At 45.5% G+C, this 14,208-nt stretch overlaps 1 protein-coding gene across 2 annotated transcripts in view; it reads right to left on the bottom strand.

Annotated features, from left to right (window-relative positions):
- PPP2R5A (protein phosphatase 2 regulatory subunit B'alpha) overlaps positions 1-14,208 on the bottom strand; it is a 74,888-nt gene that overhangs the window by 34,824 nt on the left and 25,856 nt on the right. For both annotated transcript variants that reach the window (XM_083175605.1, XM_083175604.1), the window contains exon 2: positions 6,585-6,781. In XM_083175605.1, coding sequence (XP_083031731.1) covers positions 6,585-6,781 — 197 coding nt within the window. The remainder of the gene's footprint in view (positions 1-6,584; positions 6,782-14,208) is intronic.

Raw genomic sequence — 14,208 nt, 5'->3', positions numbered from 1 at the left:
AATACAGGTTGAGTATCCCTTCTCTGAAATGCTCGGGACCACGAATTAAGGGAATTTTCCGGTTTTTGGAACAACATTTTTTAAGGCATACTTACCTGTCCCCTGATGGTGCCTGGTGGTCCCTCGGCATCCACGTTGTGCCCCGGAGTCCACAGCAGGCCTTCAGCACAGTCTCCGGCGTCTCCAGTGGTCCCAGGAGCGCCGGTGACGTCACCGGCGCACACTCGCGCAAAGCACTCCTGGGACCGCTGGAGACCCCGGAGAGGATGCTGAAGGCCTGCCATGGACGCCAGGGGACTTGGTAAGTCTAAAAAAAGGGTTAGGGTTTTTTTGAAATAATTCGGATACGGGATGCACGGATAGGGGATACTCAATCTGTATATAGATAGATGGGGAAGGCACCGCAGCACACAGTATATATATGGGGAAGGCACCGCAGCACACAGTATATATGGGGAAGGCACCGCAGCACACAGTATATATATATATATGGGGAAGGCACCGCAGCACACAGTATATATATATATATATATATATATATATATATATATATATATATATATATATATATATATATATATATATATATGGGGAAGGCACCGCAGCACACAGTATATATATATGGGGAAGGCACAGCAGCACACAGTATATATATGGGGAAGGCACCGCAGCACACTGTAGTAGTACAAACATGGAGACAGCCAAACTAAGCAAAGGCCTGGCACTAACACGAGCTGCATGCCTGATTAGCTGTCAGGAGAACTATAATCATGGTGTAATATAAAACATCAGGAGGCGGCAATGCTGACTGACGGGGAGAAAGTGGAAGCGGTTCTCTAAGAGCCGCCATATCACACGGGAAGCTGCACTTCCTGAGAAACAAGAGGAGGAAACCTGAACACAGAACATGAAAAGATCTGGCACCAGGACACCGAGCTCACGGTACACGTCACAGCCGTGTTCTGTTTATAGCCCTTTCCAGTGCACAGACATGACAGAACATGATAAATGGGCACACAATTCCCAACTGTAGCAGAGAACCACCTGGGGGCTGCATTGCATGGACCTATACAATTTGCCAGTGCTATAGGGAACCAGAGAGGTAAGCGCGACCATAGCAGGCACCATCTACTACATATAGAATGTTGTACAAAGGGACTAAGCTCGTCACGGCACTAGTGACCTTGTGCAACAATACAGCAGTGAGGGACACGCCTAATGCTGGCAGCCTGGAACTGCATTATGCATATACAATTATAGTAAGTATCTAGAAGACGGACAGGACTTAGACAATATGGACAGATGCGGCTTACGCCTGCGCATCCGAGCAACAATTGAATAGCTCAGTTGAGAACACATTACATAAGGTCTGGCTTATCAACGAGTTTCATCATACGCAACGGGTTTTAAAACTAGTGTATGATCAATGGATCTTCAGCCAATCAGCTGTCATTTTGCAAACACATGACAGTCGGGAGAGGATTGTCTGGTGCACAATTATACGCATTGCGTTTTAAGCAGTGATGTGTACGATGGAACACATTGATAACATCAGCCCAATAAGTGTGGCCACAATAAAAGTACAAAGCTTGGATAAAAGCAACATAATCGCTGGCCCAATTTAGCATTCAGAGAAGGAATGTGATTACTAAACAGATTAAATAACTGGTTTCCAGTTTATGGGCAAATAACTTAAGTAACGAGTGGATTTAATGACTGTCCGCAGTCTGAAAAAATGGCTGCTCTGTACCTGACATAAAACGTATAAAATATTGATGTACTTTCTATAAAGCTATATATAAACCCATTCCCCTATTAACTAATTACTCAATTAACAAGTGCTATAGTCACAGGTTTCACTACATTATTTAGTGTGGGAAGCCATAAGGTAGCACAGTAAAAAAGGCTGTGTTCTATCTATAGAATTCGGGGTATGGTGACCCTTTTTTCAAGGTATATAGTGCCTATATATACACACACCTTGAAAAAGGAGTCCCTATACCCCGAAACGTTGGTTAATAAATCTTTGCACAATTAACCTGTAAAGTGCCGCTGTCTGTTCCCTGATGGATTCTATAAATTATACCAGGAGGCACCCATGTACGTTGTTGATACTGGGGAGAGTGCCGGACTGAAAAATCTATATCTATATATTTATTAACAGTTTCTTATATAGCGCACACATATTCTGCAGCTATGTACAGAGAATATTTGAGCATTCCCATCATTCCCTGCCCCAGTGAAGCTTACAATCTATATTCCCTACCACACCTACACAGACATTCTATGGTTAATTTTGTTGGAAACCAATTAGCCTACCAGTATATTTTTGGATTGTGGGAGGAAACCGGAGTAACCAGAGTAAACCCACGCAAGCACGGGGAGCATATACAAACTCCGCACAGTTAGGCACATGGTGGGAATCGAACCCAGGACCTCAGTGCTGTGAAGCAGTAATGGAATTGGTGGAAGGATAAATCATGTTACTGGAAACCTCCGGAGGCCAGCGAATCTCACAGAACAAGTCTCATTTAATACAGCTGCCGGGCCAAAGTCCGTGAACAAATGATGCAGTCGTCAAGGCAGCTGAAGACTGGATGTAGCGGCGATGGCCTGTTACAGTGTTGAGTGAACTAACCAGGATCGCTCCAAAACTAAACACTAGCCATGAAATAGCTAGTGGTTAGCCCACCGCCAATAGGAACCCTTGCAGTTCTGATGACAAGTCCAACCTGCCTTGTGCAGTGAATGGGTTAAAAGTGCAAATTGGCAGTTAAAACAGCTGCTACTCATCAGCTGTCAATAACGTTAGGATGAAAGGCATTCCCCAGTCCATGGGGAGATCACCGCCAACAGCTACTTGCGTTTTGCCTAAGGCAAAATACCAGGAAGCACAAGGCGCGGTATGGGAAACTGCTCAAATACAAATTTCCATAGGAAGGGCACATGTGGTATCAACACTGCATTACACCGTCCCACTAATGTCAGTATCTGAAATCTACGTGACAGGTTCCGACGCGCTGCCTGACCCATACCAGTACTGTAAGATGACAGTCACGGAGCTCCTCAAGAGGGTAGAATGCCTGTGCGCCTCTGTGCTGTGGGGGGCTGCGCAGGAATATAAGTGACCACTGAGGCGACAGACTGCACAGAACGCAGGGAACCTCCGGTGAGGTCATGGTGTTCTACACAGACATGTCAACATCTTCCTCACCATGGCTAATGGAAGTCTAGTAAATGAAGGTGTGCATGCACTTTCCATGGAGTCTGCTTTCCATACATTGAAATGCAGTATACTGTATACACACGGAACATGAGCCAGAGACACATTTGCAAATCGCAGACACTGGTTCCCGCAAATACTTTAAAAATGACAGAGGTCACTAAGCACGGCATGAGACACTAACTCGTGCTCAACGGCAAAGTACATAATTATCCTAATCCAATTTCCCTATGTAATCCCCTAATGCACACCCTTCATTAAGTGGATCCGGCCTAAGTATCCCATAGACTGGGTGGCCGAGTTTGCATACATGTAGGTTCAAGGACATACTCTATCCATTGAGTTTGAAGCTAATTAGCCTACGAGTATGTTGCCGGAATGTCTTCAAAATAAATGGTATAACGAGGAAATCTGATGCAATTAACGTCTGCAATAAAACACTTGAAATGTATCCGGTGAACTCGCACTGTGAGTGCAGGTGGAAAGTCTCATCTAGCACCACAACCAACACACACACACTGTAACGCAGACAATACCATGTGTCATTCATGGCACCTGTTACCACATGCCACAGAACATCCAGCAGACAGCCTACATCTCTGTTCTGCCAACGCAACACAGCGCTAACCCACGGTAATCTTCCTGCAGATATCCCCTACTGATAGCAAAGTCTCTAGCAAATCTCTGCAATCTTGTTATTTCGGCTTACAAATATAGATCAGTGCCTACGGATTAGCTTATCCACTGTCCGGACATAAATAAATTATGAATGACCTTTTAAGAAATTGTTAAGAAACTAGAATAAAATAAAATCATTGTCAGTTAAAACATATAAAATAAGAATGCGTGTGTGTGAGGAAAGGGGGGGGGGGGGTGGTGGTGGTGCAGGGATTGGGCAGAAATGCATGTCATTAGCGCAGTGGAAGCCATGTTGATGCAGGTTTACATGGTTGCCGTGGAGACACAGACTCTCAGGAGCTGGGATCATCCGATGCTATTTATAAAGCTGGGAGCACTGAGTAATGCTGCAGAGTTGCCCGTTTCAGATGGTTTTGAAAAGGTCCTGTACATTTCATTAGAGTATGCAGGGGAAACCGTAAGTGATACTGAACACATTCATATCACTCAGCTGCAGTCACAGGAAAGATACATCTGAATCACAGCATAGAACTTTGCAGGAACCTTAGTGGACACAAGACAGGAGCACAGGAAGGCCCACCGGCTGAAATAACAGAAGAATGGTAAAATAACACCATTTACAAAGACGGCCCATACACACTGGGCGATTTTGAGCTGAAAGATGCTCAAAACACCAAGTTTGAGCGGCTTTCAGCTCAAAGCCACCCAGTGTGTATGGCCCAGCGGTGATCCACGCTCCCACATCATCGCCGGGTAAGCCGATCATCTGCTGGTATTACATGGCATCCATAGCGCTGCGCTAGGCAAAGCCGTCCGTCCCCCACTGACAGCGCCGGGCAGGGGGAAAGCCGCTCAGTGTGTGTCCCCCCCCCACCAGTGAGGATAGCGGTCATCGCTGCCCATACTCGCTGGGCATAACATAGGTTTTGTGGTCTCACGGTACCAGGGCTAATAGAGGATTCCCGCTAATCAGTAACTACATGTTACTGACTCCACCCACTACATATTGGGCATGTATGTTGCTATTACCCCTGGGTCCTACGCAGTCTTTACTGCTCAGGCTCCTACCATGTCATCCGAATGTCGTCCACTACTGAGCCGACACACTGCAGGCACATTCTAACTGGCCTCACCAGCCAGTTGACCCCCATCAGTTCCGCCCAGTACAGGCAGAGACTGTGGGTGTAGCATTCCTGTTTGTCGCAAGAAGGCAAGATCATTATTGTTCCTAAAATCTTTGAGATGACTAATGGGGCCTACACATGAGGAGATGAGCGATGTAGATCGCTCAGCACACAGCGCTGCACATCGATGTTCTCGCTGAGTGATCTGTCAGGGCCAGTGATCTCCAGTGATAACCCAGACTGGCGAACTAGATTTAGCCAGTGGCTCTGAACCAGTATATTGGACTCCGGCAGTAGCTATGAGAGCGCAGTGCATATGTAATGAGCCAATCATTACATATGCACATATGTAATGAGTGGCTCATTCATATGCACATATGTAAGGAGTCTGACCCGCTCATTAAATATGCACATATGTAATGAACATCTCATTAAATATGCACTAAGCAGTCTTATAGCTACTGTCTGTCCTGCTTTCACACTCACTGCAAACCTGCTTAAGACCCGGTATTTATGTGCAGTGTGAAAGGGGTTTAAAATGGTAATATACCGTTTTAAATAAAGTTTTAAAATACCGGGTATCAAACGTTTAGGCAATGTGAAAGCAGCATTAGTGAATGCTAAAACTATGGCAAGGCATGCTGGGATGTGTAGTTTCACAACAGCTGCAGGGCCATAGTTTATGCAGCTATAAGGTTTGTGTTCGACTTCCTAACAAACAAATTATGCCGGAAAACTACTGGAAAACGAAAAGATGGTTTTCCTCCTGCCACTCATGTATCTGTGACTAATGTACAGGAAATTCTTGAAAATAAACTATTTGCTGCAAACCTGGTGGGACATGTTACACAAAGCAAGGCAGGACAGCCCTTCGTCTGCAGTTCAAAGAAAGTGCTTGTACTTGGGTGATCACACGAGGGGAAGGTAATTAGCATACCGCTTCCTATGCCAGAATGTCTTGAACAATTTGCTGCCTAACAAAATATCTCTCATAAAAGTTTTGTCCACGCATCTTAAACATACAATTCTGTATCCATCCATAGAGCGCTACAAACAGCATGTTAAAAACACATCGAACAATCCATTTACAACACGTGGTGCCTGGCGCCGATTCACCTATTTAAAACCTGGTGAATGCGCCACAAGTTTATCCTGTGTGCCATGCCTGCGGGCTACAACTTTCCTTTCCTAAAACGTACGTTCGCCGACTGTCCCCCATTTCTGCCCCATTAGCCAAAGTGTGGGATTTTTTATTGAATTTAGCTCGAGGCAGCTATTGAAGGACTTCCATGCGATGCAAATGTCAGGTTCTTACTAGCCCCGAAGCCGTCCTAATGGTGACCAGAAATACACAATAAGTACTACCTCGCGGCTAGTCACAGGATGGAATTGAATAGCTCCAGCACTAAAGGCCCCCACACACTAGAACGATTTTTTGGCCGATTGCCCGATTTCCTACCGATCGTCCAATGTATCGGCAAAAAAATTGTTCTAGTGTGTGGGGGCGTTTAGGTAGCCAACATTGAATGGGCCCCATAGAGTGCTCTTAAGCAAACACCCATCTCCATAGAGGTCACCTGTGAAGAATCAGGACTTACCATTACTATGATATCTGGGTACGCAGACTCAATGATCACTCCCCGGTTTGTGGATACGTATTCGACCAGCTCATTGAGTGTGGCTCGCTTTATTTCTTTGCTCTTCAGGTCTGCTATAGAGTCCATAAAATCGAACAGTACACAGCACTGCTGCAGCTTCTGACAGAAGAGATCTTGCTGGTCATTGGAAGTGGCGTCTGAAAAGAGAAGACAGCGTGTAAGTAGGGGCGTGCGTGTTATACAGCGAGTACACCTGCATGGCTGGTTACACCTATCCTTAATAACAGAACTCTACAGTCTGTGACAGATGCTAGACGGACACCTCTGATTGGCCCTGAGACGACCATACCTGAACCATTAAAAAAAAAAAAGTCAACACCACAAAACTCCCAGCATGCCCGCAGTTTTGCTAAAAAGTTTACAGGGCCCACTGGAACATATATTTTCACAACAGCAGGAGAGCCACAGGTTGGCCTGGAACAAAAGCACGCCTGGTTTTACTACCGTAACACCTGTAAAAGCACAAGGCTAATGGAAGCTGCACCTTACACAGATCGGTTCATCTGTTGCTCAGTGGTTCTAATGAAAGTTCTGTACTATATTATGGTCAAAGTACAACCCATACGCTGCGCAAATGGGTGCAATGGAAGGTAGTCTGCACAGTACATGTGTTACAAAATAGGACAAATTTGTTCTTGCTGAAAGTAGTTTGTACGACTCCTGTATAAAACATAACTGTCACCTGATCAACCACACAGTTTACACAACTGCCCCCACAGGGGGGACCCCTGCACCATGCAAGTCAATTTAGATGTAGGGCTGTTTTGAATCTTTAAAAAATAGATTGTTCAGTATTTTGTACTGTCGAGAATACTGACTGGAGCGCTGCGGCCTCTCGGTAACATACCACTAACTGGCAGAATCACGATGGTGCTGAACGGAAATGGAAGAGAATTGCAAAGTAATAACAATAATTGCTCTGGTATGAAATAAGCCGCAGAATAAGTGACATTACCGTCAGCGCTATTGTCAGAGTGGAATTGCTTTTTTATGACAAACGTGGAAAAAGGAGACTAGTTCTTTGCATATTCCTACATAAATGGCCGCTGGTATTTTAGTTTCAGATATCAGAATGCCTCACAATGGGACACCGGACAGTGACGGGATGCCCAGGTATATAGAGCAGACAAGACAAATGGAAAGAGACAGTGGTTGCTGCAGTGCCACCATGTCGCCATACTGCCACTGAGCGGCTTCACCCTCAAAATCAGTAATGAATTGGGTCTCATGTGGTTTGTTTGCAAAGCAGCACAGGCATCAGTGGATAATACTCACGTTCAGCGTCCCGGCAGTCAGTATGCCAAAGCTGGAATCCCAACTGCCAGGTTGCCTGATTGTGAGTAACCGGGACAGGATAGGACGGCCGCAGTTTCTGCATTATCGGGAAACTGCACACGCTCAGTAGACATTCTGCACATGTGACCAGGTCACGTGTTCGCATCTCAGAAATGTAAAAACGCCTCTGACTGCAATCACTGGGGGGGGGCAGCTAGTGTTCAGGAAACAGGGAGTGCCGCCCCCATTTCCCGGGCATGACGGGGCCGAGGACTGGTTTGTGACTGCAGGTGTGAGTACAGTCAGACTTACTGTGCAGTCAGAGATGAAAACTGTGATGGATGGTCGCGATCTGCATCTAGAACTGGGATCGCACTGGTTTTAGCAATTGCAAATTCAGGCAGGGTGTGGAACGCAGGCTGGAGGGGGTGGTGGTATGCACGGCCTCCTGCATTTGTGTTGCTAAGCATCCAATGCGCTGCTGCGAGCCGCTTAGGCCATACGCTTCATACTTGTCATTTTATTATATGCCGACCATCTCGGTTAATAGGTTACAATGGACTAATCACCGCTTTTGTACAATGTCTTCACAAGTGGGAAAACCCAATCCTACACAGAACGTTGTACTTTAAAGAGAACATACTGTCAAAAAGCCGTATCCTCAGGATGCACCTGCAGGGCCTGCAATCACAGCGTTTCACTTTGCAAAATCACAAATACTTTTTTTCCCCTTCTTCCAAATGTTGTTGTTCCCGCATACAGATGACCTGTGGTTAGGATATCGATGCCGGTGTCAAAAAGGAGGGAATCACAACGGGTTAGGTAAGTATACTTGACCTCTCCATGCCCCCCCCCCCCCCCCTCAACCCTTTTTGGCCGGCGATATTGAATTGTTTTGCCAATGGGCATGAGTGTGCCCAAAAAGGCCAGATTTAGCTGGGTAAAATGGTTATATCTGTGCAAATAACTAGGCGCACTGCGTCTGTGTCCAAAATCCTGACTTTGGGCAGAAAACTGCTCATCCCCCTCGGGAGAGGCTTCCATTAGAGAACTATAACTGGAAACAATTGAAAACTGGTAACAACGGCTCACAGCGCATATCCATTCACCCCAGGTGTAAAAAAAAAAAAAAAAGCATCCTCAGGTTTATTTTAATGAAAAAAGGAAATGAGGCATTGAAATAACCATTGTTCCGTGCCATTATGCATTATGTTATTACGAAGGCTTCATTCCAGGGATCAATGGTTAGAACTGGAGATCCCAACTCTCCTTTCTTCACCGGTAAACTCATCTTCACCATATGCATCTGAGGTTTCTCGCTGGCTACACTTAGTACCTTATTCAGATCCATTCCGTCCTCCATGTGCACGCAGAGAGGACCGATGTTGTGCGTCTGTGCAGATGCATTTCTACGCATGCCCTACCATTCACTAAGGCAGGGGTTCTCAAACTATTTTGCTCTGGGACCCCATCAAACAATAAAAACACACGCAGAGCCTGCCGCTCTGCACACACGCAGCGCCTGCCCCACCGCCGCTCTGCACACAGGCAGCGCCTGCCCCACCGCCGCTCTGCACACAGGCAGCGCCTGCCCCGCCGCCGCTCTGCACACAGGCAGCGCCTGCCCCGCCGCTCTGCCCGGGGTTAGCTGCGTTAGATACAAGGAGATATCTGACAAATGTCACCTGTAACCCAAAAGTGGACTATAAGTATTGGGTCCTTTAAAAGGTGTCAAAAGGTTGATTTTTGCATTATTTTTAAAAACAGTTGGCAGAAAGGATTTATTTAGCAAATTAAAGAGTTTCACATTGAATTTAGGTGCAAATGAATGCCTGCAAGGTGGGGTGATTACATAATTTAAGCCAATGAAAGAAATAGCAACCCCCACCAGCAAGAATAAACTGTACCACCAATTTAACAGCCCAAACATTTAACCTTTTTACAAGTAATCCCCCCCCCCCCCCCCCCCCAAAAAAAACAAAACATGCCATTATTGGCTAACATTCCACTAGTTGCATCATCTAGTGGCTGCTGGCATGCAAAACACTTGAAACAAACCCCCCATAGAGGGGTGGAGCAACATTAGCATTTTATTATATAGGATTGTGGGAGGGGGTCCCAGAGGTTTTAAACCAAGTCTTGACATTTAACCTTAAAATAGGGGCATGCAATCAGAACGCCGCATTAAATCCTCTTGAGAACCGGGTTACGTGAACTCAACTGTATCAGCCCGCCGTAACATATAATGAGGCCAAATGAGCCTACATGAGGGGTAATGCAAATTGTCAATGAATTATCTGCAGTAAGGAATCCATTGAGACAGCTGTAATTAGTGTTCCATATCGGTGATGCGCTCTCCCTGCAATACTCTGTAGGATTCGGCTACACAGCAGAGACAACCCCAGTGTCCCTGCTATTCCGTGATAGTTAGAATCAATGAAGTGCTATTTCAGCATGTCACCAGGAGGTGATGTCCCGCTCGTTGCTAGGATACAGCCCCCCTCTAAAATGCTAAAAATAACACCAAGCCTCCAGAGGTAAAAGATAATAATATCGCATTACAAATTAAATAAGAGAAGCTTCGGAACTCAAGATAATATGCTCCTGTCACTTATTTTTAAACAATGAGCCCTCTGACGTGCGATGAATAATTGGGTGCCGGGGGGGGGGGGGGGGGGGGGGGGAGCTCGTACATGGAACGGCATGCAGCCATTATTGAGTGAGATAAATGCACGCACACAGTAATGTAATGGGAAGAGTCGTGGGAGCTTCTTCTTGGCAGCTTCTGGGATTTGATTCGCTTGATACTGTTCACATATTTCCTTTTGATTATCCCCTGGTTTGGGAGTACAGTGCTGTGCCCTCACCCCCCCCCACATTCCTGCATGTTAGGAGCATGGGCATCACACAACAGTACCTTATGTGGACGTAACCATCCATGGTCATTTTATGTTGTCCCTCTTCCATTAGTGTGTTATGGTAACAGCTCATTATGTACAGTCATAACAAAAAGTATTGGCTTATTCACCCGAGGAATAGGACAGCCATGATCTGTGCTTTGTGATACAGATAATAAGCCACCGGCTTAGAACAAGGCTGCCCTTACAGGAGTCACAGACAATACACTGATCTTATTCCATCCCTGTGCGGTCGCCGGTGCCTTCACTCTGCAGGCTCTGCCTACTGATGTCAGTGAGCGCACATTATACCCAGTACCCTCGTGCTAACGTCATTGGGAGAGTTACATGACTGGCTGCTGGAGCACGGGTTGAAAAGATGCAATTTAAGTTTCCCATTCCTCATAAGGAATCCTGTGAGCACTCGTCATGTACGATCTCCTCGTGAGATGGGTGTAGATTAGGAGACAGTGCTTAGATAGGTCTACGTCAAAATGCCGACATGAAAAGTAGAAACATTGAAAGGCAGAGATGGATTTTACATTTCATTTACACACTGAACGATATTGGCTGCCGATGCCATTCAGTGATGCCACCAGGACCCGCTACACAGGCTATAAAGCCAAAATTGACCTGCATGTTCTGCAGACATCAATCATCGTTAATGATGCGCAGGGGCATAGTTAACGATATTGAGTGTACACACTAGACGATATGGTGAACGATATCCGCAAGACCACCCTTTCTGTGCAATAATATTGCTTACAATACTCTCTAGTGTGCAGTATTCAGATGTTTCCAATCTTCCGAGTACTGAAAATATCAGCCAGCATTGAATACCCCCTAAATCTGCAATCTTTGAGACCCCTAATGTCAAATTGAGCCACTTAACTATTTGAATGAATGAGCAATAAGTTAAAATAGGATAATGCAATTGTTTTCTGCGCGCGCAATTATAGATATGGAGGGTGCTCATCATCCTCCCCCCGAAGTGAGATATAAGAACTGCTGTTTTTTTTTTGTTTTTTTTTTAGCAGTTTCACTGTTGCACCCAATAGTTCAATAGTTTAAATGGCTTTATCCCCATTTACATGGCTAAACCTGTTCTCTGTGGAAAAACAAATACAACAATTGCATAACGTCCCATCTAAAGTGACACCCTGAAAGCCTATGATGAAGCTCTGGGCAGATTTATGATGAATTTAGACCATTTATCATAATCCCTCAGCCCTAGATGCTGCCAAGTGCCACAGGTTTACAATTTCTGTCATACGTGACTGCTCTCCCTTATAATCTTTTGCTTGCTCTCTCTCTCTCTCTCATTATAGGACCTCTTGCAATTAGGACTGGGTCTGGTTACTCCGAGCAGAAGACATTGTATTGCTTACACCTTCTAACCACGGACTTCACTAAACTAGTTAATAAAGGCTGCACGTGGAAATGCTTATGTTAAGGATTATCTGAGCTCAGCACACTTATGTAACCATTTAGACATTACACCAGGCACTAGGACGTCTTACAACAAGGTAGCAGACTAGCTTTCGAAGCATTAGCATCGAGCGGGTTTATACCCCTTTCACACACGCAAGAATATCCTGGGTTTTTGAGCATCCCGTGTTGATCCCGGAATCTACCCAGGTCAGGACCTGGGTAGAAATCCCAGAATTCTCATCCCGGGATATTCTTTCTAGACCCTTTCACACTGCACGAAATCCCGGGATAATGTGCGTTCATGTGCATCAAACCCGGGATATTTTTGCGAGTGTGAAAGGGGTATCACTAGCACACAAATAAGCAGTTGGGCTTACAACCTACAGAGCCACTTCCAATCACTACTGACATTTAGGGGTTGATCCTATTAACCCCGAAGGGTGCAGATGAGTCGCCGAGTGCGAATCATCACGACACCCGGCACAATTTACGGCGGGCCGAATTCTCTGAAAAGCGCTCGCACCTCCATAGGGGTGTGAGCAAATTTCAGCCCTGTGAAGGGCGTGAGTTGGGGTTAAATTCGGGTGCAGTTTCAGCGTGAAAACGCCATCCGGACAGCAAATCGCACCCTTCTGGGTTAATAGAAATCGACCCCTTAGTATTTTTTTTTTTTTTATTGACATAATTTATTGTTGTTAATGACAAAAGTATTTATATATAGCAGAAAGGGGAGTGGGAGACAGGAATGACACAGCGGGGATAGACCGTAACCTGGCATTGCTCAACAAAATGCAGACGTCGCGGCCTGAGCAATAACATGCAAACTCATTTTGGGGTCTATGTACTAAACCTTGAAGAGAAGGAGGAGGAGATACCAACTCTAACTGTCATTTTGCAAGAGGGAATCCACTATTGCGAAGGTCCCATGATTCCCAAACCAAGTGTGATCGCTTGGCACGGCCATCGAGGGCCCGTTAGGTCAACCATAGATTTCTATAGATTGCACGCTTGTGAGAAGGGCCCTCTCACCTTTTCATTACCCAGTTTGTTTTGTCACCATTTCCAGTTTTAGAACACAACAGAATTTGCTGCACTATATAACTGACTAACAATAATAATTTCACCAACACACAGAAACCATTAAACTATAAAGCCCCCTACACACGGGGGGAGATATATTGCCCAATGTCTCCTTTGCATCAGCGACCAGAGATGGTCGCTGATGAAAAGGAACCTCTGCTGGCGGTGCCGCAGAGGTAATTAGCTGGTCGCAGGAGCAAGCTCCTGCGACCACCGATTAGAAAGGGGCTGAACGGGAGCGCGCCCCTGGCGATTTATCGCCGGGGCACACTCCCAATCACTGGCAATATGGTCGCCTGCGACCATATTCCCAGCGATTATAGCCCCTATCGCCCCCCCGTGTGTAAACACCATAAGGGAATTTATTATGCCCATAACTACAATAAAAACAAAAATCGATTAATGGATTATATACCCCCCCCCCCACACACACACACACACACACGGTTCACCCCCAAGAACCCTTCATGAAGGCATACCATGCACTACACAACTGATAATACAGATTAATCTCAATTTTATTCAAGTCAGAGAGGACTTCTAAATAAGGAGTGTATGAAAGCCGGCACGCTTATGCAAGATCAGGTTCAACTTTTTCCAACCCGCCACAAATCTGTTCCCATTAAAGTATTTCTGTATTTAGGCTCCAAATAAAAATATATTCTATTACACGCAACAAAATGCACTTTTCTTATCCACGGCAATTACAGAAAGCACCAGATTCTGCACAGCTGCATTATTACTTTCCATCTTAAAAGGTTACCTAAACCGCAGACCGTTCCAATTAACCCACAGACCCGTGCATGGAACCTTACAGTCAGCTGTTTCCAGTTACCCAACCTTGCAAGAGCTGCAGACTCACCACAGAAAGACACCTCTAT

Source organism: Crinia signifera, chromosome 3 (genome assembly GCF_055691185.1).
Source record: "Crinia signifera chromosome 3, ASM5569118v1, whole genome shotgun sequence".
NCBI lineage: Eukaryota > Metazoa > Chordata > Amphibia > Anura > Myobatrachidae > Crinia > Crinia signifera.
Note: the sequence above shows the minus strand (reverse complement) of the source record. Positions and strands in the feature narration are given on the sequence as shown.